A 24,690-nucleotide genomic window follows, 5' to 3' on the forward strand; every position below is an offset into this window, starting at 1 on the left:
TTAATATACTGAAATCAGAACTAGACTTGTTAACACTGAAAGGTTATGGCCACAGTTTAGAAATATACTACTTAAAGTATCTAAACTAAAAGTACTTACAAACTCACAACATATCACTCTGCGACATGTGAGTTTGTAACTCATTGTATGTTTTACAAAGTAAAGTTTTCTAATAACTGTAGTGGAGTAAAAGTGCATTATTTGCCTCTGAGATGTAGTGGAGTAGAAATTATTGAAATTTGGAAATACTCTGGTAAAGTAAGAAAAAATAAAGAAATAATAGTAAAACATTGTACTCAAGTACAGTACTTGAGTAAATGTACTTGGTTACTTTCCACCACTGAAAGGGGATATACTTGGATTCAAAAATCAGGTAAAAGGAGTACGGAAGTCTAACAAACTGAGAACCACTGCAATAACCCAATACATTATTTTTTATTTAAAATATATAGAATTAGTTGTCATGCTTCAAAACGACACCAGTACCTCATGAGTCGATACAAAAAAAACACATTCAGAGCAGAAAACAATCACACCTGCTGTCATGAAGGAGAAACTCACATTCAGCTCAACTTGGCATCAACGTAAACGACAGTACAATCACCCTGGACGTAACTGGCACACACACACATAAACACATACACTGGCACTTCATGGTAGTGTTTAAGAGATACTTCACCCCAAAAAAATAGAGCTGATTAATCACTTTCACCCTGCATGGCATCCCTACTTTGGTCAACTTTTCCCCAACTTCTTTGAAAATGGCAGATCTACAAGCTCATAATTGAATCACGACGGGCTGTGAGCTGCCATTTCCAAATAGCAAGAGTACAATAAAATAGGGCATAAGTTGTTAATTGTCCTCCCAGTGATGTAATCAAAAGTGGACATTGTTACATACAGCTCAGTGAAATGACAGGGACTTTTTTTTTTGCCAACAGCCAATGTCTCACTGAGTGACTAGAGCAGGGGTCTTCAACGTTCAGGCCAAGGACCCCTAAGCTGAGAGAGAGATGAAGCAGGGACCCCCACTACATATAAACTACGTATAAAATGGTGTTGCAGATTAAACCTTTCGATAGATTTCATCGATAGCTTTATAGACTTGCTTGACAGCACTATCATCAGTGGATTCATGTTAAGTTATGTGTATTTTCAGACATTTAACCACTTAAACCGTTAATACTTAGTAAACTTGACCTTTGGCTCTGTACTTGGTCTGCTCTTTTTTTCCATCTACACCAAACCTCTTTGCCGAAAATAGCCGATCTACAAGCTCACGTTGTAGATCTGCTATTTTCGGCAAATGGACCCCCCAGAATAGGGATGCTAGGGTTCAAGTGGTTAATACAAATTATAGTTCCTATCACACATAGATTTGGCGGCCCCCTGTAGTAACTCTGAGGACCCCTAGGGGTCTCGGACCCCCTGTTGAAGACCCCTGGACAAGTAAATATAGCCTTGGATCAAGAAAGACTGTTAGATTTCTCACATCAATTCTGACATGTGTGTATCTATGAGTCTTGATCCAAGGCTAGGGGTAAATACAGCTTTCACATTGAGACTTCATAAAGATACAAAATAAAGCATTAAACAAGTTATAAAGCAATATATAATGATACTGTAGCAAAACACATTGCACAATAAAATGGGCAAATATGAAACCCTCGCTGCGTTTATACCAGGCACTAAACCTTCAGACCAGTCGCTAACTGGATTTTAACCAGATTGAAATATAAGGCCACAAACCACATAAAAAAATGGCATTGTTTTCGATGACTAGACTACAATATGAAACGGATGTAAACAGACCAGAGGAACATTAGATTTGTCTGAACTCGTGACAAAGTATCACGCGACAAATTGCTCCACACATAATAACGTATTTTCAACTGGGAAAAAAAGAGCTGTGCGCCCGAAACCCTGCAGCTGACAAACATCAACACAATCATAGAATTCATAATACAGAATATGTGTAGAGATAATACACATATGGACACTTTTGATCACTCTGCCTCGTACCTGCGACCGCAGCCCACCACAGGGCCAATTTATCACACGGTATATAACACAACCTGTATGGTGTATTATTGATATTAGGCCACAGTTTTGTTAGAGCAAAGAGAAAACAAAAACTACTTTGTTATTAAACCTAAACGTTGTTATACCTTTCAAGCCGGGAACACCTCTGTGTGTAGTTGTTGCTATATACAGTATATAGCAACATTATTATGTTTTTATTTCTTTGAATACAAATTTGACGCCTTTCAGAAGACTTAAGTCAGGATTTAGAAGGCATTTTTAGAATCGGCCTCAGGTCTAAATGGGTTAACCGCGGCTGGCAGTCGTTGCTAGGTTACAGTTAAAAGTAAACAAGGTGGATGCATATCAGAGTGCTGATACCGAAGGATAACGGCAATCATTAAAACAATGATTCTAAACCTTTTAAAATTCATGGCCCCCCTGGTTGATATGCATTAGGCCACAGACCCCCATTTGATTTTTTCTTTTTAAATCTCTTAACTCTGAGAGCCAAATGGACCCTTTTTGGGCCCCTAGTGGTCCCGGACCTGACGTTGAGAACCAGTGCATCAGAACGCCTCTCAGCCAATCACAATGCCAGGTCGGAACCAACTGTGGTGTAATACAATAATACAGCAAACACTGCCTCTAAATGACTTTGAATATTGTCGCTGTCGAGTGGAAACCTTGTATGTCCAAAACTGGAAATGGAAATGGAAAAAAAAGAACCTGTATTCCAATGGATCCAATGTAGTTATTATTTCATCCCAAGCGCTTATTAATACTGGTCATTGGTTCGAAATGTATAAAAACCTAGACAAAAATATTGAAAATAGCTGATCTACAAGCAGCTCACAACGTGTATTTAGTCACAAGCTCTTGTTAACAAAACAGTTGAAATATGGAGATATAAGGTTTCTGTCCGACAGCAACGCTATCAGACATGAAAAAAAAATACGTCAGTCGTACTCTCGTTGATATGTGCAAGAAAATCTGAGTTACTGTAAGAGGTATTGCTATAGGAGCGCTGATCCAGGGCCAGTGTGCGTTTAACAGAAGACTCTGAGGCGTACGGTCGACGACTGCGGTCGTCATGGAAACGGAGTGTGTATCGGCATGAAGACGCTGCTTATTATTGGACGGCTCCTACGCTAGCTGCCATCCAATGAACATTCAGAGTAGTTGTTGTATGAAAGTATGTAGAGACAATCAGTGTACTATGTTCAGTCCTGTTGAAACAAAGCTCTGTGTGTGTGTGTGTGTGTGTGTGTGTGTGTGTGTGTGTGTGTGTGTGTGTGTGTGTGTGTGTGTGTGTGTGTGTGTGTGTGTGTGTGTGTGTGGCATAGCAGAGTTCACTGGTTCCGCAGGGACTCGATGTAGTGAAACGTTGCTCCCAGCGCCCAGCTGGTCTCAACGTCGTTGATGGTCCTGGCCAGCTGCAGTCACACACACACATACAGAAAATACGCATGCATGCACACACACACACACACACACACACACACACACACAAAGGTATCCATAAGCATACAAACAGAGAAATAATCTAATATACCTCTTTTTAGGCGTTGGCTGCGGCAGTGTGTAATCTTCATCTATGACATGTCAAAATGTGGAGTGACCATACAGCCATGTTGCTCATAATCACACGACGTGTTAAGCGATTCCCACCACCGTTGAGCTCGGGAGCGCTCATTTTGGTTCACCCAACGTCCTGAGTGTGTGCAAGCTTTTACAACAAATGCACGACTTTTAAAATCATTTGACAACTGTGACAGCGAGGCCTTGAGGCTTGTGAGGCAAGCCATGTTTGGTGGATAGAAACGTTTATCAAGTGAATCTAAACAACCTCTCCCTCCTCTGTCTCTCGGCGCGTACCCGGCAATCACATCAGTGGGTGTGGGGGTTTGAGCTCAACTACAGTGGGAATGGGTTTTTCCAACCTGTTAAATGGACGCTGTGTGAATTATGATGACACATTGGTTTTCAATGTGTATTAATAGCAGGTTTAAAGTCTCACCTTGAACTCTTTGTCTGTGGGAAACCCCAGCTCCTGTAGCAACACTGAGATGTACGTCAGGTCCAGACAGAGGAAGGGTTTCTCTACTGGAGTCGCTGCAACACCGTTACACACTGCAAACACAACACACTTCTACTATTATCATACAATCCTACTGCAACACCGTTACACACTGCAAACACAACACACTTATATTACAAAACAAACTGATATGACTACTTCTCGACGTTAAGCCCATGACCCACCTAATTCCAACACACTTTGCTAGTTTGGGATGGCTCAGGGTACCTCAATACCCTCATACAGTACATGACTAACTACTTCTCCAAAGTGAGTGACACCCATAAGCCAAATTCCATTCCCCAAAGCTCGGTCACTCGCTCACTCTCCTCGCTTCCTCCACTCGCACCTAAGCCCCACCCCTGCGAGGAGCCGAGGATTATTTGCGAGGACGGAGTGGTCGAGCGGTTGCCGTCAAAGGATCGGACTGCACTCAGCGTCATTTCAAAGCGACGGCAAATTCCACGATCACTTATGACGTCTCAAACAGCTGGACCAGAGCCGTGGATGAAAATATACATGCATAGAATAATATGCAGGTATAGAATAATACAGAATATAAGAATAGACAATTCATCAATGTGGATGGCCACATTGTTATCTTTATAGTTAACATTTTGTGCAAAGCCATTTATTCCTGAAATAGTGAACGAAGCGCCAGGATGAGCAAACTTACATTTATGAATTAAATCCTGACCCGTCCCTCTTTTTGCTCGTACAGTCCCCAGACCCCCCACCCCCCGCAGCAGTCCCGCACAGCACTGCTGCTTATAACAGCCACCGTATATTACAGAGTATGTCTGACTCTGAATTACATCATTCATGCAGGGTGGCCATACGTCCTCTTTTACCCAGACATATCCTCTTTTGGGGGGCTGTCTGGGGGGGTTTTATAAAATCCTTCAAATGTCCGGGGTTTTGAGAGTTTGGGTGATATCCCCCCCCACTTCTGGGACAAAGAAAAAGAAAAAACTCAGACGATTTTGTGATTTTGCTTGATATTGTTTGATAGCGAAATAAATCATGACTGATAGACATGAAAGACCCTTCACAGCTAATAGAGAATTTAAAATTTTAAGAATCGGTTCAGAATTGAATGAGTACGGCTATAGTTAAAGCGTAAAGTGTCCTCTCCTATATTCAGTCTATATATAAATACAATACATTATTTTAAACATAATCTTTGTCACAGTAATTTATAGTAGTCCATGCACTGCATTGAGGCATGACGCAAGGAGAGAAATGAACTATCAGCTTTAGACAGAATAAGTGTGCACAATATATTACAATGTATATAATTGTATCATGCTTTATATCATACAACGCAATAAAGCCAGTGGCTTGTTGCGTCTTTACTGTTAATTTACACTGCGTGTGTGTGTGTGTGAGAGATGCGCAACGAGTGATCGGCGGGGGCGAAGGGGGGGGGGGCAGCCGGTGTTTTCGGCATGGTTTCGGGTTTCAAGCATTGTTTGTGTGGCCACATGTGGAGGAGGACCATGTATACGTCACGGGAGAAGGGAAAAAACAAAAAAAACATGTACACGTGATGCGGAAGTCTGCCGCGGAGGAGCTGTGGAGAGTGGTCGAGCCTACACTTGATGTACACTCGCTAAATGCGGAAGTGGAGAGCTTCCTCGGCTCCTCCACTCGACTCCACTCGCCTCCTCCAAGAAGCAACTGAATAATTGGACCCCGACTACTTCCGGTTTGGAGTCGGAGTGACCGAGTGGGAGTGAGCGAGTGGCCGAGATTTTCGGGTTTGGAATTTGGCTCTAGCCACAACACCAGAGAGAGCGACCATGATCTGATCTGGTACTACCCAAATTTAGAACAAACATGGGAAAATTCTCATTCTACCGCTCTGTCACCAAAGCCACTTCCTGGTTAAAGCATTTGGGAAATATTCTGTATCTCGGCTCTTGTGTTTTACTATGTATTTTGGGCGAGACATACTATTTTCAGTATAACAAACGAACGGGTTCAGGGGATCGATGATACTGGAGATAAATATTCTGTGACTAATTGAAAAAATCGAAAAATCGCTGGCAGTGGGCAAACACAGCCATAAATAGATATGGCAGTGAATGAGTTAATAAAATTCAATGTCAAGTCAATAACAGCTATTGCAATCTTTTCATTTTAAAATACGTTATTAAATATTTCCTTTTAATTTTGACTTTGCAGTCAGTGAGGACATGAAGTCAATTCAATCCACCACATGGGGGCGCCCTGTCACCTCGTTTGGCAGCATCGATGTAGTCGCTCACTTTAATGGTTCCTCCTTTCTTCTCATCTGTTAGACAGAACAGAAGTCAAGTTAAATAAATCCTTTCTTCTCATCTGACACAGAGAACAGAAGTCAAGTTAAATAAATACTTTCTTCTCATCTGACAAAGAGTAAAGTTGAATATAACTCATTCATCCGATTCTACAGAATGTGTGTGTCAAGGTTACTACAGTTAACTTTGCTTTTAGCTGTGCCAGGTTTAACTGTGAGTACATTTTTAAATGGTGTGTTTATCACAATGATTTATTTATGTTTCCTTAAAACAAAAAAAAGCTAAACTATTAATAAAATATAATATAAGCAAAAACAAAGATTTGTAAAAGTCTAAAGTTGGGTTAATTGTTTGGTACCTATAACTTCCAGATCGACGGCTCGGTCGTAGTAGTAGGAGAAGGCGTAGAAGTCTACATCTACCTCTGTTGCTTTCACCACCTTCCTGTAGAGAACCTTCTCCACCTTCCTCAGGCACGACTCATACACAGGCTCCCCTGAAACAACCACAAACATCTATGACATCGTCCTCAGACAGGAGTCATACACAGGCTCACCTGAAACAACCACACACATCTATGACTTCGTCCTCAGGCACGACTCATACACAGGCTCACCTGAAACAACCACACACATCTATGACATGGGAACGATGTACGAAAACGAATTTCACCCACTTTTTTACCTTGTAAACCTGTGATGTGACAATAAACCTGATTCTGATTCTGACATCTGGAAGAGTTGAGCTTGTGGACGATAGTTTATATTGTTTAACCACTTAAACCCTATATGGCTGACTGGAGTCCCTCAGGGCTCAAAGCAGACATGTCAGACGTGTCTTTTCTGTTTTCTGTTATTGTGGGGAAAGCTTTCGCAGAGAATAGCTGATCTACAAGCTCACAACGCGTTGCAGCCCGACGCGTGGCGAGCTTGTAGATCTCTCCTACAGTCTCCCTCTCAGCTGTCCTACTGTCTGTCTCTCCTACACTGTCTCCCTCTCTACTTTAATACTGTCTGTCTCTCCTACACTGTCTCTCTCTCTCTGCTTTCCTACTGTCTGTCTCTCCTACACTGTCTCCCTCTCAGTTGTCCTACTGTCTGTCTCTCCTACACTGTCTCTCTCTCTCTGCTTTCCTACTGTCTGTCTCTCCTACACTGTCTCTCTCTCTCTGCTTTCCTACTGTCTGTCTCTCCTACACTGTCTTCCTCTCAGTTGTCCTACTGTCTGTCTCTCCTACACTGTCTCTCTCTCTGCTTTCCTACTGTCTGTCTCTCCCTCTCTGCTTTCCTACTGTCTGTCTCTCCCTCTCTGCTTTCCTACTGTCTGTCTCTCCTACACTGTCTCCCTCTCTCAGTGTCTGTGTACCTTCTTTCTGTCCTCTGACAGTGTAGAGTGTGTCAGCGTGTTCCCATGGACCAGTGTATTCAGGAGGCAGACAGGGACTGACCAGCTCAGAGCTGCCCCCTACTGCACAGAAACAATACAACGGGGAGAATGGAACAACATAATGACATTTTAATCACTTAAGACCAATATACTTCATCATATGAAGAATAGCGGAAATAGCGGGTTATATTTGCAATTTTGAGAAGTTTTCAGTGTCCCAAATAGGGACAGCAGGAAAGTGATTCAATGAAGACTTTTAATGAAAACTCTTCATCAGAAGGTTTGAAGAACACAATGTGAGTGCGTCTTGTGAGACACTGAATGACTGGTAACTTCTACGAGCGTGTGTGTGTGGTCTGTGTGTGTGTGTGTGTGTGTGTGTGTGTGTGTGTGTTCGCGGGCGTGCGTGCGTGCGTGAGTGCATGTGTGTGTGTGCAACCGAGAGACACGGTGACAAAAGACAATTACAACCGATGAGTCAGTGAGAAATAGATGGAAAGAAAATAGAAGACAAAAAAACATAGTTTTTTAGGGGGACTGCAGATGTAAATGAGCATCTTTGCTAAATCGGGTGCATTTACTACATTACATTGATATGTATTGTTCATTAATATGCGGTGTCCCGTCTAAATAAACAAATAAAGTAAAAGTAGATGGATGGACAGAGAGAGAAGGAGAAACCGTTTGAGAGAGAGACAGAGTGAGTGAAAGAGACAGAGAGAGACAGACATTGATAGAGAGAAAGGGAGAGTGAGAGAGAGAAACAGACAGGGAGTGAGAGAGAGAGACAGACAGACATACAGACATTGATAGAGAGAAAGGGAAAATGAGAGAAAGAAACAGACAGGCAGGCAGGCAGGCAGGCGGGCAGGCAGGCAGGCAGGCAGGCAGGCAGACAGACAGACAGACAGACAGTGAGAAAGAGAGACAGACAGTAAGAGAAGGACACAGAGAGAGTTGTCTCTCTGCCTCTATAAGGTCTTAAATCTCAGGCCATCGGTTAAACCACGCAACAGCTGGTGGCCAAGGAATTAATCTTGGTGCTGCTGTGTTATTAAAAGCTTAGATAATGGCTTATTTATCTGCAGAGCCGGGCTCTTTTAAAAGGCAAAGATGAACGCAAATTGGAAAAACAGGAGAGGAGAGCAGATGAAGTGAAACATACGAGGTTGTCCCTCCACGCCTCCTAGCACCGCCAACCTGGCCGACATCAGACCCAGACCCAGGTAGCTGAGGAGACAACATGTATCCATGTTAAACATGGCTGCAAACATCCGTTATTTTATATTGACTACTCTTTCAATTTATCGAATAATCAAATAGTAGTTTTTTTTTTAATGTATTTAAAAATATATATATCGTCTCTGTCGGGTGGAATCCTCATGTCCAAAACTGTTACTTTTCAGGAATCAAATTTAAAAATAGCAAAAGTAGCAAATCTAAAAGAGCTTGTAGATCTGTAGTAGTAGTGTACCGTAACATCTGGACGTCAGTAGTGTTAGTAGTAGTGTAACTGTACCTGTGGGAATAGAGAGTATGAGTGTAGTTGAACATCTGGACAGAGCTGATGTAATCTATAGGTGAGGTCTGGATGGTTTTCTGCATAGAGACATGAATTAAGTATTTTATTAACAGTTACAGTACACACTGCATAAAGAGTACACACTGGTAGGATCAAGATGGATATGAAGTGGGAGTGAACTCTTTTCTCTTTGACCAATTAAACCACTTAAAATACAGAGTATAGACCCCCAAGGGTCTATACTCGGTTCCCTCCTTTTTTCCCCCCTCTATGCCAAATCTCTTTGGCGAAAATAACCGCTCTACATGCTCAAAACGCCTCGCAATGTGACATTTGGTCCTCACAAGTATAGTAATACAAGCACACACACACGCACACGCACACACACACACACACACACACACACACACACGATCCGTCTTGCAATTAGACTGCTGGATGGAAAGAATAAACATAGAGAGCAGGGGGGGGTCTCTTTGTAATCTGTAGTTGCAAAACTCATTTGACTCCAGGGCCAAGTGGTCAAGCGAAGGGGCTTGAACCGAGAGGAAGAGTAAAGGGTTCTGTCGGGGGTCTGACCTAGTTAAAGGAAACCAGAAGCCCACCCTCCTCTTCCTCTCAATGCCGGACAGTTGGTTATCTATCTACCCACGGCTAGCGTGGATTAGCAGGGTATTTGCAGATTAAAAACTTAAGATACGAGGCCAATCGCTAACGCATGCTGAAGAGAGAGAGAGAGAGGCGTCTTCATTAGAACTGAGAAGTGAAGGAGAGAGAGTGAGAGAGAGAGGGGGGGGGGGGCAACTGATGTGAAAAGCCCATATGACCTGTCTGCCACGAACGCATGTCCAACAAGAAAACACATGTTCTAACATTAGATCAACATAAGAGTTTGTTTTCTTATAAAGTGCTTCTAAAGCGTTCCAGTGTGTTTGTGTCAAGTTGTCAACGTATTCCGTGCTGTTTATGTTGTTTATTTACTCCACGGAGAGGTTTTGTTCAATCGTGAGTTGTAACGTCAATGTCTGTGGTGCGCATGCGTGCGTTTGCTTTGCAGGTTGCAGTTCCGGTCTAGAGCGGACACGGAAACGGCCTTTGTGCGTGCCTATGTGTGTGAGCGCAAATTACCGGATGCAGTAGGCGGGCTCTACACCGGATCAGATCACTGAGCAGTAAATAGATTACAGCAAAACAGCCGTGCTTGGAAAGGGTGCGCTTGATTGGCGTTTGATTTATTATTATTCCTGTATGATTATTGACATCAGGAGCACTGGCAGAGATAAATTCCACCAACATTCTTAACATTTTTGTGGTTGGCCCAGGTTGACACATTATTAGTTAGTTTAATTATGAGTTATAGTCGTTTAACAATGTTTAATTTAATTTCAAACAGAATCAACCCAGTTGCGGTCCCAAGTCTGCACACAGTTTGGGTGCTCACACTCGCCAGGGATCAATGTGGTTAACAGTAGAATGGCCTGTGTTTATGTATGATATATAATACAGTATGCAGTAAATAATGACATGAATTGCTATTGATGCTGGTCGTTTAAAATAATGATTCTCAACTTTTTAATTTATTTCCAAGGACCCCCAGTTTGATTTGCATTAGGCCACAGACCCTCATTTTATACCATTTTACCCCAATCTATGGTACGCAGAAATTTGGACCCCTTGGTGGTCCCCGAACCGGACGTTGAGAACCAGTGGTCTGAAGTTCCCGCTGGGTACAGAGACCGGTGTCACTAGTTTCACAGTGTGTGTAGGGTGTGGGCAGGGTGTGTGCGTTGCCTACCTCGTCCTGAGGGGAGAAGGTGATCTGGGTGGAGCCCCCTCCCAAATCTAACATACCCACTGTGGGCATGTCCACTCCATGAAGACCACCTGCAGAGAGAGACAGACACACAGAGACAGAGACAGTGAGACAGAGAGAGACGGAGCGAGATAGACAGACGGACAGACGGTTGTTTTGAGGACATTCACCTCTTCTAATCCAGTTACTAGTAATCAATCAGAATGTGTTGTTCAGATTAAATCTGTGTTTTTTTATGCTATTCAGTTCATGTTGAATTAAACCTGTTTTCTACTGTAAGCTATAAACCACACCACTGAGATAAAGGACAGACAGGCAGACAGACAGACAGACAGACAGACAAATAGATAGCACATACACATACAGTACATGCATGCACACACGATCGATCGATCGTCTGCTAGGAGGTTAATAGTTGTGTGTAGGTGTGTGTGTGTGTATGTACGTGTGTGAGGGTGTGAGTGCGTGCATGAGCGTGCACTTGTGTGTATATATGTGTCCGGCAGGAGATAAGCCTCACCAGTGAGGAAGTTGACGGTGATCCAAGCTGAAATCCCTAAATGGAGGGAAAACAACAACAATCGTAAGCATTTACTTTAACGTAGATGACAACAACGGAATGCTCATCCGGCCCAGAGTGTGACAGAGCCTGACGCTGTGACTGAGGGGCCATTACCGCCGAACACTTCATCATCATCAGCTTACTGAGGTATCATGTATTACTGCCTCTTACCGCCGTGTATTAGTGCTGACCCCTCTGCACCCGCCGATCAACCACCAACCCATCGCACCATTTAGAGGGCGGTTAGAAAACTAGATCATTGACATTTACGCTAAATCTCTTATAGGGAGAATTAATGCAACAAACAAATAAGCAAGGAGAGAGGGAGAGGGATGATTAGAGCACCTCGAGCATTAACCACTCCATTAACCACTTAAACCCTGTATCATCATACATGGTCATGCGGGTCAATATCAGATATCAAATGCAGATATATTATTGCTGCTCCAATTCCAACCAAGTTCACATGACCCGTTATAATTACTACAGTCCATTTATTAAACTAGACAGGTGGCCGTTGGGCACCGGCCTACTCGGGAACGATGCAAGTTGGGAACGATGCAAATAGGGAATGCATGCCCCACCCTGTTATGCAATAAAGTTAATATAATTAAGTATTACTGAATGCATTTGAAATTAAACACAAATGTTACGCTGAATAATTATTGTTAATATCCCTTAATAATTACATTTGTGACTATTATGGGCTATTTAAGTGATGGTGTTGACAGTATACTACTGGTGAGAGAGTGCAGATATGCAGATAGGTGGCCCCCTGGAGTGAATGTGGAAATTCAGTGGCCCTCTCCATCATCAATGTTGCCCACCGCTGGCCAATATACTGACCGCACTTCCCCAGGGATATATTATATCTACAGTAGTAGGCCCGCTCTTTTTTCCCTGTACCCCAGATCTATTTGTGGAAATAGCCCATCTACTAGCTGTAGATGTGTCGGAAGTCTCGCAACCTTTTCCCCTCTACCCTAAATCCGTTCGCCGATGGTTCACCCCTGATTAGGGACGCTAGGGTTCATGTGGTCTGTCTCTCTCTCAGCTGTCCTGTCTGTCTCTCCTACTCTGTCTCCCTCTCAGCTTCCCTATTGTCTGTCTCTCCTACTCTGTCTCCCTCTCAGCTTTCCTACTGTCTGTCTCTCCTACTCTGTCTCCCTCTCAGCTTTCCTACTGTCTGTCTCTCCTACGCCATCTCCCTGTCAGCTTTCTGTACCAGTGTTTATTATCAGTGTTTATCTACCAGTGGTTTAGAGCTCCAACGTGGTTTGTTAAAAGTTCTGACAGGGTCACAGACTAACAACAACTTTAAAAGAACAGATAAAGTACAGAATATTGTATTATTAAAAACAATAAGAAATAGGCCTTAAGCGGTTAAGGACGATGCAACGTTTAGCTCACCGCAGAAAAACAATATTCTGAACTATTTGACTCAATAAACATTAATAAATTATAAATAATAAATGTAACAGTATTCACTGAGAATGTTTCAGGGAAGGAGACGCTTTCCGGTCTCAGAAAAAACAGCGTCATATAATCGCTTTAACTCTTCTGCGAGATTAAGTCAACCATTATCCTACATGGCCGTAATTGCTTGTATGAACTACTTTAAAAGGATTGGATTATAACTGCTGGTCTGCTCTCTGTGCCCCTTAACAAACGTACACTTATACAATCTGCATTTAAGTGTGATTCCTTTATGCATTCATCAGTGTGTATGTGTGTGTTCAGCAGACATATTAGTGCTTTACACCATTACACATTGTGATGGACAATAGAGGGGTCAATACAGGTTCATAACTCATATATGCGTACGCAGAGTCGCACACGTAGCTTTAAATTAAGTGATGCAGCGACAGCTTTGCTTGTAGAACGTAAATGCATTCTCTATCACCCATATTAGGTCATCTGCAACTGGTGTAAAAATAGCAAATGATTGGTTGTTTCTAATTTGTTGCCGAGCAGCAGGGAAACACATCTTATGAAAACGACATGCTTTGAGAGCAGCTATGGACATTTTGGGCATGAGACAGAGAGTCAAAATAGTCAAGTTTCAAAACTTTTAAAAATAGGGAAATTGGCCGATATACAAGCTCACAACGTGTCACAAACGCGACTCGTTGTGAGCTTGTATACGTATACTATTTTCGCTATTTTGTGCACGACTCCGTTGTGGGACGAAGTATGCTTAAGTGGTTAATCAATTTGTTGATATAAATATACTTATAAATAAAGACTCTGTTTCACCTTATTGGTTTTGAGGTTAGGTTTAGGCATAGTTTCTGTGAGGCTAAAGGTTAGGGTTTAGGCATATAATCACGCCCACCTGGGCAAAACACCAAAGAAAGAGGGAGTCTTCCTGAAGAGACAGAGTCAAACCCTACCTTCATCTGTTCCGTCCATGATGGACACACTGTCGTCTCTGGACACAAACGGAGACTCCGCAAACACCACCCTCACCTGGAAAACATATAAAGAAATATATTGTCGCTGTCGAGCGCAAACCTCCTATCTCTGTATTTCAACTTTTTATTTTATTTAATAAATCAGTCCATTGGATCCTCAAACTGTCGGTCAAACCACCAAACATCCGACTCCGACTTTTTTTTTCGTCTGACTTTCCGTCTTTCCGTCTGACTCATTCTAATCAATGATGGACAAAATCTCCACATTAATGGTCAAAAACCTCCCAACTCCACTTGAGCTGGATTTGGGTAAAGTGGTGATAATATAAGGACACATGCAAGAATCTGACAATGTATTGAATTGTTTTTAAAACATGTCATTTTCAGTTCCTGAAAAGTTTATATTTTGGACATAGTTGGTTTCAGCCCGACAGCAGAGATATGCAGGTTGTTAGCTTGTATTTTTGCTATTTTTTGAAAATATGTCGGCTACTTTGCTATTTGTATACCATTGCTATTAGTATACACTACAGTATATGGCTTAAGGGTTTATCGATTCAAGTGAATCGATAAAGCAAGACATAAAACCACACCTTTTCTGTCAACATCATCCCGGATAAAGTTGTCCGTCTGCCCTCACTTACTTTCTGTACTTCATATCTCATTTGTTCAAGTGTTCATTTGTTGCTGTGAGTGCATATACAGTATAATATCATCACTGTCGTGTCGGGCAGAAACCTTGTATCTCCATATTTCAACTTTTTATGTTTTTTCTTCAATTAAGGCCCTACTTCATCATACAAGAGTGTCGCACAAAAGTAGTGAAAATAGCAGCTCTACAAGCTCACAACGCATGAGCTTAGATTAGTATTAACCGGTTGCAAATGTCTTAACGGTTACCGGTTAAACGGTTAACCATGAAACATTCATTTTTATTGTGACAGTCTTGTGGCCTCCGATTTCAAGTCATTTTTACAATTGAGGCCCCCTGCCTAATCTAGTTGAATAACCCTGAACTGTACAGTATGTTCAGTGTTCAGATGCAAACGAATGGAACGTGCGTGTTTGAAAGATCAGCTCCCTGTAGCTGCGGCTGTTTTTACCGCACCACTAGCTAGCATGGATTATATTTAGCCAGGCTGCATTATTGCAATTGACTTGCTTTAGCTAATATCCTAGCGGCTAGCTAATGCGCCCAACCCCACACACACACACACACACACACACACACACACACACACACACACACACACACACACACACACACAAACACACAATGCTACTCTTCATTATTTTAGGGAGTGGAGTGGGGGGTAGAGGGAGAAAAAGTCTATTAAATCTTTTAAGTAATCAGTAATAACAGGACAAGAGGTCAGTCAGACGAAATGTTATTTAATCTGAAGCTTTGGCCTCATTATCTGAGTCAGACTGACTGAGTGAAAACACAGGGGCCACAGCGGGATAACCATTAAAAAACATTCAAGCGGGCATCACTATTTTGGACATTTTTCAGAAATGAAAACAAATAGTGAAAACAGACGATCTACAAGGTCACAACGCGTTGCCATGCCATGCGTTGTGAGCTTGTAGATTGACTATTTTCACTATTTGTTCTACGACAGAGTGCAGTGTAAAGGGCTAATATATCGTCTATGTCGGGTGGAAACCTCATGTCCAAAACTGTTACTATTCAGGATTCAAATTCAAAACGCTCTCTCTAAGCTGTCCTACTGTCTGTCTGTCTCCCTCTCAGCTGTCCTACTGTCTGTCTCCCTCTCAGCTGTCCTACTGTCTGTCTCCCTCTCAGCTTTCCTACTGTCTGTCTCCCTCTCAGCTGTCCTACTGTCTGTCTCCCTCTCAGCTGTCCTACTGTCTGTCTCCCTCTCAGCTTTCCTACTGTCTGTCTCCCTCTCAGCTGTCCTACTGTCTGTCTCCCTCTCAGCTGTCCTACTGTCTGTCTCCCTCTCAGCTGTCCTACTGTCTGTCTCCCTCTCAGCTGTCCTACTGTCTGTCTCCCTCTCAGCTTTTCTACTGTCTGTCTCCCTCTCAGCTGTCCTACTGTCTGTCTCCCTCTCAGCTGTCCTACTGTCTGTCTCCCTCTCAGCTTTTCTACTGTGTCTCCCTCTCAGCTTTCCTACTGTCTGTCTCCCTCTCAGCTGTCCTACTGTCTGTCTCCCTCTCAGCTGTCCTACTGTCTGTCTCCCTCTCAGCTTTTCTACTGTCTGTCTCCCTCTCAGCTTTCCTACTGTCTGTCTCCCTCTCAGCTGTCCTACTGTCTGTCTCCCTCTCAGCTGTCCTACTGTCTGTCTCCCTCTCAGCTTTTCTACTGTCTGTCTCCCTCTCAGCTTTCCTACTGTCTGTCTCCCTCTCAGCTGTCCTACTGTCTGTCTCCCTCTCAGCTGTCCTACTGTCTGTCTCCCTCTCAGCTGTCCTACTGTCTGTTTCAGTAGTGGGATGATGTTCAAATGTGCATATATTGTTCGCATAACATTTTCCCAAAATAGCAGAAAAAGTGACAGCTGCTGTTTTAAGGATAAAATGTTTTAAGGATAAAATGATTAAATATGTCAGCAATTTCTCTGTATATTTAAGTTACTTGTCATACAGTACAGTATCTGACCTGTACATTTTTTGTTTATGAAGCCTAAAACCCAAACAGAAATTAAAATTGTACCAATTTAAATGTTGTAATGGTGACAGCCCTAGATACAGCTAGTCCTACCCTGTCCAGTAGGTGAGATGGACAGATAGCCTTACCCTGTCCAGTAGGTGAGTGGCCTTCTCCCCCGGCAGAAGACGGAGTCCTGCTGTAGCTTTGAGGACCAGAGGACTCCTGCTCCACATGGGAGCAGGAATGGCTTCCTGTGCCACCGCCAACAGCTCCAAGATGCCTGCCTCACACTGGGAGAGAGGAGAGATGCAACCAATTATAAATGTAAATGTTTACTAACAAATTATTATTATTATTGATATTAGAATTATTAGTGCCTAAACTAAGGTTATTTGTACAGAAGAGATGCTATAGACTAGAGCAGTGGTTCTCAACCTGGGAGTCCAGATATTTTTTTTTTTAAAGGCAAGGCCAGGCAAGGCAGGTATATTTGTATTGCACATTTCAACTACAACAAGGCAATTCAATGTGCTTTACACAGAACGTCAAGCAAAGGAAACAATCATAAAATTGTAAAATGACATTAGGATGCAAAAAACTAAAGAAGTAAACATGTATATAGATACAGTTAGAAGAGTGCAGAAGGTGGGGTTGGCGAAAGGGCCTACTCTGTGTGGAGTTTGCATGTTCTCCCCGTGTCTCTCAGGGTAGTTAATACCCTCACAAAAACATGTAGTAATCCTGGTCGCTATACCGCCTCCCCCATGACAGCCGGGGCGCCTGATGGAGGAGAAGGGAACTGGTTGGAATAACGTGTTCCTTCCACGCGCTACGTCCAACCAGGGAAACTCCCCCCTGTCAGGTGACAAGAAGGTCAGTTGGCTCTCATGCATTGAAGGAGGCATGAGCTCGGCCCTGACCCCCCTAGGCTGGTGAGGGGAGTGTAGCGCCCAGGATCACTTAGAAATTGGCACCGGGTGAAATAATAAGGGTTACAAAATCGCGGGATAAAAATTATAAGTAAAAAAAAAAAAAGAAGAGTGCAGAAGAGAAAGGAAAAGAGAAAGAAAAAAAAGAAACTCAAAGGCAGTGGCAAACACAAAGGTCTTTAGTTGCGTTTTAAAATAAATAAGAGTGGCAGCAGACCTGCAGTTTTCTGGGAGTTTGTTCCAGATATGTGGTGCATAGGAACTAAATGCTGCTTCCCCACGTTTATGTGGTTGTAGGAACAGAAAGCAAACCTTTCCCAGATGACCTGAGAGGTCTGGATGGTTCATGATATTGTACAAGATCAGCAATGTATTTTGGCCCTAAACCATTTAAAGCTTTATAGACCAACAACAGTATTTTGAAATAACGTAACGTGAATGACATTCATAATTTTCTGTTTTCTTCAGTAGAAGCACAATCAAGAATATTTAATTAGTAGGCAAATTCTTTCAGAGGAGCCGGAGGAGAGAGAGAGGACGTTTGTGTTTGTGTGTATGTGTATGTGTATGTGTATGTGTATGTGTATGTGTATGTGTATGTGTATGTGTGTGTGTGTGTGTGTGTGTGTGCGTGTGCATCTAAAAGTACCACACGACTGACAAGTATCGCGACTGTCTGTGACCGCAAGTGAGAAACGCAAAGTGGATAAAACCTTGAGGCACAGCTGTTTACAATGCAATGCAAATACCAGCAGGAGTTTGGATTCACCTGTCAAGTTATCTCGACCATTCCAAAGGACCACTGACCATTTTTTGTATATAACACATGGGTGTGGTGTGGTGTGGTGTGGTATGGTGAGGTGTGGTGTGTTGTGGTGAGGTGTACCTTTTCAGGATCATCAGCGTAGGCAGACAGACCTGGTTTTATGGCTTTGAACGTTTCATGGGCGAGCGTAGGAGCTTCTGTGGGAGAAGGCACAACACATGAATGAAACACAAACAAACCACTTTCAACCTGGTGTGCCTATTTTCAGCATGCTGGCTGTAGATCATGCAGTATGAGTGTTTACATTCTATATGCATTCTATAGTGTTTGCACCCTTAGCTGGCCTATGATTAGATTACATCCACCACACCATCTAAGCTTTCCTACTGTCTGTCTCTCCTACACTGTCTCCCTCTCAGCTTTCCTCCTACTGTATTTCTCTCCTACACTGTCTCCCTCTCAGCTTTCCTCCTACTGTCTTTCTCTCCTACACCGTCTCCCGCTCAGCTTTCCTACTGTCCGGAGTGTCCGTCTCTCCTACACGTCTCCCTCTCAGGTCAGCTGTGTTCGCTGCCGTTGTACAGCGAAGCAAAAACAGGCACTAGTTGAGCTGTCTCGGCAAGAGCACACAGACATAAAGCGGTGATTTCAAAGCCCTACAATGGATCACAGACATTTAACAAGAACCCATTAAAACCGCGAATGCATCTGTGTCATTTTAGATTTTAGCGTTACAAGCTCACAGCGATGCGCTGAAAAGCGCTGGGTCGATACGTCATCGTATCGACCCAACCCGAACCCCTATACTTCATACCGTTGTCCTCCAGCTGAAACTTGAACACGTGGACGCGCGTCCCCGTGCTCCCGGCGTCAAACATGACTCCGTACTGGAAGCGGGCCCCGCCCCGGGCCCCTCCCCCGGCCACCACCTCCACAGAGGTGGGCCGGTAGTGGGCGGGCAGTCTGTGGCGCAGGGCGGGTCTCAGGCCGTCGTAGTGCCGCTTGACGAACATCAGGTAGGTGACGAGGCAGCCCGCCGCCACCAACACACTGGCCAACCTGGGGATCCTCATGGTGAACTATGACCCCTCCTACGATCATTCTGCACCGCACAGCCTTCAGGACCCGCTCATCATCACGGGGGTCAAAGGTTGTGCTTCCTGTATAAGAAACGACGCAAGAAGGTAAAAAGAAATACATTTATGTTAGAGATGGATGGATATAGAAATATAGAATTTGCCTCTGTATTGGCAGCCAGGGCACAGAAAGTACTGATATAATAAATACATTAAATTGAATAATTCTTAGCATTTTGCAATTTTTTTATTTGAATCCGGAGAAGTAACAGTTTTGGACATATGAGGGTTCCACCCGACAGAGACGAATTACTTCATTATACAACAAATAGCCAATCAGATATTTTTTTTTTTTTTTTTTTTACTAACGACATGCCTAAAATAGGTTAAAAGTGGTTATATAATCTATTACGGTCATATCATCTTACAGTAGATACCGGTCTTACATAATAAAAACACATACAAATACTGTACAACTGAGACAGCCGTGAGCAGAATGTTTCTTTAGTTCTGTGTCGTGGTGTGCGTGTGACAGCAATTGTCTGCGTTTCCGTTGACCTGAAGTGTCATTGTTAAGGATCCTGTTTGTATTGTTGTTGGTCCAGTGCCACGAGGCAGGGTGTGGATGAATTGAAACACGCCTAGCAGCATCAAAACAATAAAACCACAAGTGTGGAGAGGACATTGCTTTCTTTTAACCCGTTCAAACCGGGGAACGCATCTGTGTAACCACTTAATCCTTATTTTATAGTTTGGCTATTCAAAAATAGCAGATCTACAAGCTCATAGCGCTGCACCGAGTGCCGCGCTCTGAGCTTGTAGATCTGCTGTTTTTGCTATTTTTTTGTTAATCAAGTAGGACGTTGATTAAGGATTAAAAAAAACAAGTTGTTAAGAGCTTGTTACTCAAATAATAACTACATTGGATCACAGGTTATTTTTGCCATTTCTTGAAAGGTAACAGTTTTAGACATTCAAAGTTTCCATATTACTGTATCATTGGTGTCGGCTGTCAGGCAGAAACCTCTTATCTCCACATTCTAACCTTCTGTGTTTTTTCTTAAATTAACGCCCTACTTGATCACACTACAGCGTCACACAAAAGCATCAAAAGTAGCAGATCCACAAGCGCGAAACTTGTCGATCTTCTACTTTTGCTATTTTTGGATTTTAAATCCTGATAAGTAACTGTTTTGGACAAGTGAGGTTTCCACCCCACAGAGACGATATATATTATATAGAATATACATAACATACACCAATACTCATCCACTGACAGATAGAAACAGACAGACAGACAGACAGACAGACAGACAGACAGACACAGAGGTATTGTGGAATGCTATCATACTGGACTGGTGGAAAGAAAAAGCTGACATCATCATTAATACAAAATGATGAAATCTCAAAAATACTCCCTAACAAATTACAAGGAGGTTGAATTTACCTTAGATATTATTTTCTGATTAAAATCATTGAACATGTTATTATTTTGTTCAGATTAACATTTGATACATTTGATTCTTCATGGATTTCATGGACATTTCTTTTTTTTACACAAATTACTTAAATATAACAATGTTTTGCACAATAGAGAGATGTACGTGTCTCTCTCCCAGTACAATTAAGGAGAATTCCTACACTGTCTCAACTTTCTATATGAAAATATCCTTGGATCAAGAAGACTATCATAGATGTATTTTATCGAGTCTGACTTTTACTTTCGTATCTATGATATAAGTGTCAAATGATAGTCTGGATCCAAGGCTAATATGAAAACATCTAAGGATAAATCTGCCACAGATATATTTACCAAATTACAAAGATTGCTGGAAAGTATTGTCGAATAATAATGATTATGACATTATTCTGCATACTGAGCAGCTACTTAAACGTTTGGTACATGTTGATGATGCCAGTACTTTTGTATTTTTCTACATTGTGGTGTTTCCACTTTTACTGACAGATCTGAGAACTTATTCTTCTGCAACCACTGTTTATATTATAACTAACTTACAACACAGCTAAGTTACATGATGTATTAACTGATTCATATTAATGTGTTTATTTATGTTGACTGACTGTTAGACTGATGATATGTTCTTGGTTTACCTATGATCAATGATTACTATTTGATTTGATGTATTACCTTTAAATTGTATGTTAGTTTAACAAAGCTTGAAAAAGATTTGTGATCCCCTGCTGAAGAAGAAGAAAGAAAACTCTATGGTTTATCAATCTACTACAGATCTGAGAGAGAGAGAGAGAGAGAGAGAGAGAGAGAGAGAGAGAGAGAGAGAGAGAGAGAGAGAAAGAGAGAAAGAGAGAAAGAGAGAAAGAGAGAGAGAGAGAGAGAGAGAGAGAGACAGAGAGACAGAGACATAGAGAGAGAAAGAGAGACAAAGAGAGACAGAGACAGGGAGAGAGACAGAGACAGAAACAGAGAGAGACATATAGGGGGAGAGAGAAACAGAGAGAGAGAGAGAGAGACATAGACAGAGAGAGAGAGAGACATAGACAGAGAGAGAGAGAGACAGACACAGAGAGATCGAGATCAAACGGTTTAATTGAAGAAACAAAGAGTTTAATGAAGTGTAACTAATGAATTCTTACATACCAAGATATTAGAATAAAGATGATGGATTCAGTTTCATGTCGCTGTCTTCTAGCTTCTACCTCACACTGAAGTCCCCGTTTGATGACGACAGCAACGGACCCCCCCGCCCACTGGTAATGACGCGCGAGCCGAAACTCTGTGATTCCTTCGTCGTGCGAAAATAGCAGATCTACAAGCTGACAGCTCAGCTTGCAGATCTGCTATTTCTTCAGGCTCATTTCTCTCAATCCTTTTAGAGAAGCAGATAGTCTACATTCTGGAATCCGTGGTTATTTAGGTGTTTAATTTGTAGAAGTTTATTATTTGGTAACTTTGTATAAATAAATAATAACATCTAATAATATCATATACATTTAGGAATACGTTTATTTGGGTGTTTAATTTTCCTTTTAATCTGGGTTTTCATAACTGTTCATAATGATGGTAATTGGGAACGTAGGCTACTAAACCAGCTGGTTCTCAACCTGTGGGTCAGGACCCCCAGGGGCAGTGCTGGCCCTGAGGAGTTTGGTGCCCTAAAGGCAGCATTTTACCTGGTGAAACTTTCACCAGGTAAAATGCTGCCTAGGGCACCAAATACCTTTTACCTTTCACCGTGAAAGGTAAAAGGTATCAAAGAAATGTAACTTAACGTGCTTTACAGCACATCGATGCCATTCACACGGCACGTGGGCGTGGCCGTTGTTTGCATCATGTTCTACTTTGCTGTAGGCTACCATGAAACTAACCGGTTTCTGCACATAGTTTACATAGGGATGAATGCAGCACCCCTGCACTAATTATCTGGATGGAATGCATCCTTCTAACAATACAGGTCGAGTTATATTAAGTTATTAAGTTCTAAATAAAAACGGGTTTCACTCCCACTTTATGTTGCATCTCTTTTTCCCCTAGACGGGACGTAACAATATAATATCCATTCCAAGTTTTATTAGCCTTTGGTCGTGAGGTTAAACTGTAAACAAACTTCTTATTATCTTCATTACACGTGAGAGTCGGCTATTTACTTTATAAACGTTTAATCGTGTGAGGGACTCGCTTGCGCTGATCTACAATTTGTCATGCGGTGCGTCGCGCCGCTTTGTCAGCTTGTAGATCTGTCCCTTTTGAAGAGTGGTGATGTATTCCGTCAGTTTGCCTTTTATGGTTTTAAATGGGACATGGAGCAATGCAAATGATTCTCCACGTGAATGCACCTCTGACTGTCAGACAAAAATGAGGAAGACCGGCGATACACACATATCAGAGATTTACACGCCGGTTGGCACGCACGTCCATTTGTGCTTATATCGAACATATAAATAACATATAAATAACAAAGTGCAAAAGAAACACATAAAAGAACAATTAAATACAATTCAAAATAGTTATTAAAGAGAAAGACAGTAGAACATTACAAAACATAACCCTTTTCCATAAATGACTTTACTCTGTTTAAAGCTGCAATCCAACGTAATCATTTTATAATTTATCATTTATTTTTTACATTGAATTAATATTATTTTCCACATGGCTCGGCAAAGTATGCCTTGCCGAGCCTTTTGGCTGCTACAAAGTGGGGTCCCCGGACCCCACTTTGAGAACCACTGACCCTATCAAGTCAAATTCCCTTGTACATGCAGACCTGCTCGGTGACAACAAGTGTGACACTCTTCAAACAGACAGAGGGGGCCGGTTTGACAAACCAGATAACTGTCATTCTTTAACAAAGCAGACCCTCGACCGGCAGAAGCTTGACCTTTTGTTGCTATTGTTTCGCCTTCCTTTCCAAAGTTTCCCTCCAATTTTTGACAGCAGAAGCCAATTACATTCTCATTGTTCCCGCCGACAATATGGCAGCAGCTGGTGTCTCCTTGGCCTGGCCGGCCCCCTTGGTGCTCCATGGTTCTGTTAAAGTTTAGCCGCGTGTGGCAACAGCTCCTTTCTATTCTATTCATTACCTCAATTAAGAACCATTAGCACTGATATATATGGGCCAATCTGGAGAGGCCCGCCCAGGGGACCAGACAAGCTCTCTCTGGGGACACACCACCGAGCACCACGGGCCACGGCACACAAACATGCACACGCGTGCATGTGTGGCAGTAAATGCTTGCGCGCATGCTTTACACGCGCAAATGCATTTGCTCACATGCATGTGTCTGTTCGATTGATCGAATAGTTTATTAACAGCTTGCAAATACAGTAGTACAGTGTTTCGATTACACAATGATGCTAAAAGGATAACACTAAAAGCCCTGAGGGCTTGTTTCCATTGTGGTCCTATGTATTCAATTCATCATGACATTTACAGACATACAATAATCAACATAGTAGCAATAAAAGTACTGGAAACATGGGGGGGACCAGTTACAAATTGCAAGTTACTTGCGTACGTGCATGCACATGTGTTCATGTTACGATTACATTTATTATTTAGGAATAAGAACTTATCCAGAGCGACTCACAAGTGTGAGTTCAGAATAAGCAGAGTAAGCATGAACTCTAGTCAGTAAAAAAAACAAGGTAAAGAGTCACATAAGTACAGTGCAGAGAGAACAATGTATACTGCCTAAAACGGATACCAGATAAACAATGAACCTAGCATCTCTCTAAACAACATGCTATCTA

At 42.3% G+C, this 24,690-nt stretch overlaps 1 protein-coding gene across 1 annotated transcript; it reads right to left on the bottom strand.

Annotated features, from left to right (window-relative positions):
* Positions 1 to 416: 416 nt before the first annotated feature.
* entpd6 (ectonucleoside triphosphate diphosphohydrolase 6) lies at positions 417 to 22,187 on the bottom strand. The gene is made up of 14 exons (XM_080449079.1): positions 22,081 to 22,187; positions 19,202 to 19,547; positions 18,508 to 18,584; positions 16,839 to 16,982; positions 14,061 to 14,136; positions 11,626 to 11,661; positions 11,088 to 11,176; positions 9,290 to 9,369; positions 8,936 to 9,000; positions 7,750 to 7,851; positions 6,743 to 6,880; positions 6,342 to 6,398; positions 4,043 to 4,155; positions 417 to 3,458 (listed from the first exon to the last, which is right to left on the bottom strand). Exons 2-14 carry the CDS (start codon positions 19,458 to 19,460, stop codon positions 3,375 to 3,377), a joined length of 1,320 nt encoding a protein of 439 aa, XP_080305205.1. The 5' UTR covers positions 19,461 to 19,547; positions 22,081 to 22,187; the 3' UTR covers positions 417 to 3,374.
* Positions 22,188 to 24,690: the final 2,503 nt, after the last annotated feature.

Source organism: Gymnoscopelus braueri, assembly GCF_963280865.1.
Source record: "Gymnoscopelus braueri genome assembly, chromosome: 14".
In the NCBI taxonomy this organism is placed as follows: domain Eukaryota; kingdom Metazoa; phylum Chordata; class Actinopteri; order Myctophiformes; family Myctophidae; genus Gymnoscopelus; species Gymnoscopelus braueri.

What these genes read in the sequence shown, in the direction of transcription:
- entpd6 (XM_080449079.1), bottom strand. Translation starts at nt 19,460, where the DNA reads ATGAGGATCCCCAGGTTGGCCAGTGTGTTGGTGGCGGCGGGCTGCCTC. An exon ending in CCACTCACCTACTGGACAGG is followed by an intron (nt 14,137 to 16,838) that starts GTAAGGCTATCT and finishes TATGTTTTCCAG; the next exon opens with GTGAGGGTGGTGTTTGCGGA. An exon ending in TGTCAGAGGACAGAAAGAAG is followed by an intron (nt 6,881 to 7,749) that starts GTACACAGACAC and finishes TGGTTGTTTCAG; the next exon opens with GGGAGCCTGTGTATGAGTCG.